This window comes from Artibeus jamaicensis, unplaced genomic scaffold (assembly GCF_021234435.1).
Source record: "Artibeus jamaicensis isolate MK-2021 breed Jamaican fruit bat unplaced genomic scaffold, CSHL_Jam_final contig_69, whole genome shotgun sequence".
In the NCBI taxonomy this organism is placed as follows: domain Eukaryota; kingdom Metazoa; phylum Chordata; class Mammalia; order Chiroptera; family Phyllostomidae; genus Artibeus; species Artibeus jamaicensis.
Genome location: NW_026521927.1, coordinates 225,701 through 228,563, shown reverse-complemented (window position 1 = coordinate 228,563; position 2,863 = coordinate 225,701). Strand labels below are relative to the sequence as shown.

At 38.8% G+C, this 2,863-nt stretch overlaps 1 protein-coding gene across 1 annotated transcript; it reads right to left on the bottom strand.

The window, feature by feature from the left end:
* Positions 1 to 1,510: 1,510 nt before the first annotated feature.
* Positions 1,511 to 2,476, bottom strand: LOC119055731 (olfactory receptor 51L1). The gene has a single exon (XM_037154003.2). The coding sequence runs from the start codon at positions 2,474 to 2,476 to the stop codon at positions 1,511 to 1,513; it is 966 nt and encodes a 321-aa protein (XP_037009898.2).
* Between the last annotated feature and the right edge of the window lie 387 nt (positions 2,477 to 2,863).

The following is a 2,863-nucleotide window of genomic DNA, read 5'->3' as shown; positions in this document are numbered from 1 at the left end:
AATTTATAGTGTACCAGTTTCAGTTTTGGAACTACTGCCATTATGACCAATTTCAAACTACCAATGTGACAATAGAGCATGGAGTAGGAACAGGATATGAACAATTGGCTTTCATAAACCAGTACAAGTCAGCTCCAGCACACTGATTTCTCTCGTGCTTTATCTAGCTGGTAAGAATGAATTTGACCCACAAGGTACAACTAAATTGGCAATGACTTTAATTCCTGATTTCTAAAGCTTCATTGAAAATTGACCACTCTTTAATAGCAATATTGTATTATTTGCCCATTTCAATGTTGGCATCTACTAATATTACTAATCTTTATATGTGCATATCTCTACTATTAAACATTAATTTTTAACAAGAAGACCATGCCTTCTGTTTTGTATATATCCACAGTATTGAAAGCAATAATTGTCACAGCCAGTATTTCATGTTCCTCAGTATTGTTTTGGAGGGTGAGTAAACAGGCAACAGCATTTACACTTACAGCTACTTTATGTGTACTCATGATAGCTGGGTGGGACCAGGCCCACAGTGCTGTGTTCCTGCAGCAGCCATGACCCCATGGATATGTAATAAAATATCACCAATAAAAGCAGACATGGAAGTCATCTTAATGAAGAAGAGATTGATGTGTTATCTACAATAAAGAAACTGAAGGAGACACAATAGTAAAGATCCACACAGGCATGCAGAACAAGAGGAAAAAATATTACCGAAAGATAAGGGTGGATATTTTGCCAAACTGCCAACTCACTCACAGATTAAGATATCAAATCCTATGCTGTAGCACTGAGCAGAGAATCTGTCCATTTGCCCAGATGTTCAGTCCTGCACTGTCAGGCTTTCTTGAGCCACTCCCATGTTTCTGCCTCAGTACTTGCTGGTAAGTTAAAAGAGCAGATAGGTCTACAGTGACAGTGGGAGACAGGGCATCACTGCCTGGTGATGAGATGAAGACTTAGTCCATAGCCAATAGGCACAGTAGCAGTTCAAAGTTCCAGGAACTCAAGTTCCAAACTTGCCCCAAGAAGTCAGAAATATTTCCATAAACAACTACAACATTTTAGCAGGAGAAACAGAATGTGGGAAAACATATTAGAAAAGTAGAGAGAAAGATTGATTTCTAGGTTTTAGATCATAAACATGAGAACTATATAAACATAGTTATATTTCATAGGTAATATTATTTCTATTATTTATAATAATGTAATCATATTAACAACTTTCCAGTTTTTAAAAACAATCACTTTCACATAGTGTCCATTGTAAGTCTCATAGTTACTTTGAGGCTTAAAACAAAATTATTAAAAGGCCATGCTTACACAATCTGGCTCTGAAAAACCTGCATCTCAGAAGGACTGATGATTAACTGAGGTCATATATCTAGGAAGTGGAAGAATTAGAAATTTAAACAGATGATTAAGCTCTAAATATTTCTCTTCTCATCAACTCCAGTAATTGCCCCCAAGATTTTTCAGTGGGAAAACTGGACGATAGAGTTATTTAAAGCCTCCTCCCTAGCCCAAACATGTGGAGAATTCCTAGCCGAATCTGTTTTGTCCTGACACTATAGACAATGGGGTTAAGCACTGGGGGAAGGAGCAGGTAGATGTTAGCCATGAGCATGTGGACTACCAGAGACAGATGCTTCCCAAAGCGATGGGCCATGGACACTCCAATAACTGGCACAAAGAAGATGAGCACCACGCAGATGTGGGATACACATGTGTTGAGTGCTTTGAGCCGTTCTTCACCAGTTGCAATGCTCAGCACAGCATGAAGAATCAGAACATAAGAAAGAAGTATTAAGACTGAATCCACACCTAGTGTGACAATAACTATGCACAGTCCATAAATGTTGTTGATCCTGACATCTGAACAGGACAATTTCAGAACATCTTGGTGCAAACAGAAAGGATGGGAGAGGACGTTGTCATGGCAGTAGTGATAATGGCTCAGCAGCAAAGGTGTGGGTAGTACAACTCCCATGCTTCTTAGCAAGCAGGCCAAACCGATCTTGCCTATTACACTGTTGGTGAGGATGGTGGTATAGTGAAGTGGACGACAGATAGCAACAAAACGGTCAAAGGCCATGGCCAATAGCAGTGAAGATTCCAGGAATGTGAATGTGTGGATGAAGAAGAGCTGAGTATAGCAAGCACTTGCCTGAATCTCTCGAGTATGCAACCATAAAACAGAAAATATAGTGGGAAGTGTGGACAGGGACATACCTAGGTCATTTAGTGCCAAGATAGAAATGAAATAATACATGGGTTGGTGAAGTGAGGACTCAATCCAAATGACAGACAGAATGGTAATATTACCAATAAATGACCCCAAGAATACACAGCAGAACAGAATTGAGAGCCAAGAATGAGCATACTCCAGTCCAGGAAAACCCTTCAGAATAAATATGGGTTCCATAGTACCACTGGTATTCCAGACCACCATGTTGACCCTGGCAAACATAAGGAATAGTTTCTGTTACTCTTTTTTATCCCTCAAAGTTATCCCTTGTGAGCATAAGCTGTTTCCATCAGAATACAATACATATTTCCTCTAACCTCACAGAGGGAGTAAGGGAGTACCTTTTATGGTTCTCATGAAAGAAACATTTTCCAGTAAAACCAAATTCTGGAACAAAACTGTGTACCACACAAACCTGGTAATCTCTGACAGGAACTTTGATGTATTTGCATTGATAATCTTCCACTGATTATCCCATCTTAAAATTGTTAAGAAAGATTGGAGTAGAATATCACATTTCATACATTTCAAAATTGTTTACCTCTGAGGAGAATGACATTCACTTGCTCTCCTGCATAAATCATACATTGTCCTTTTAATAATTTTACT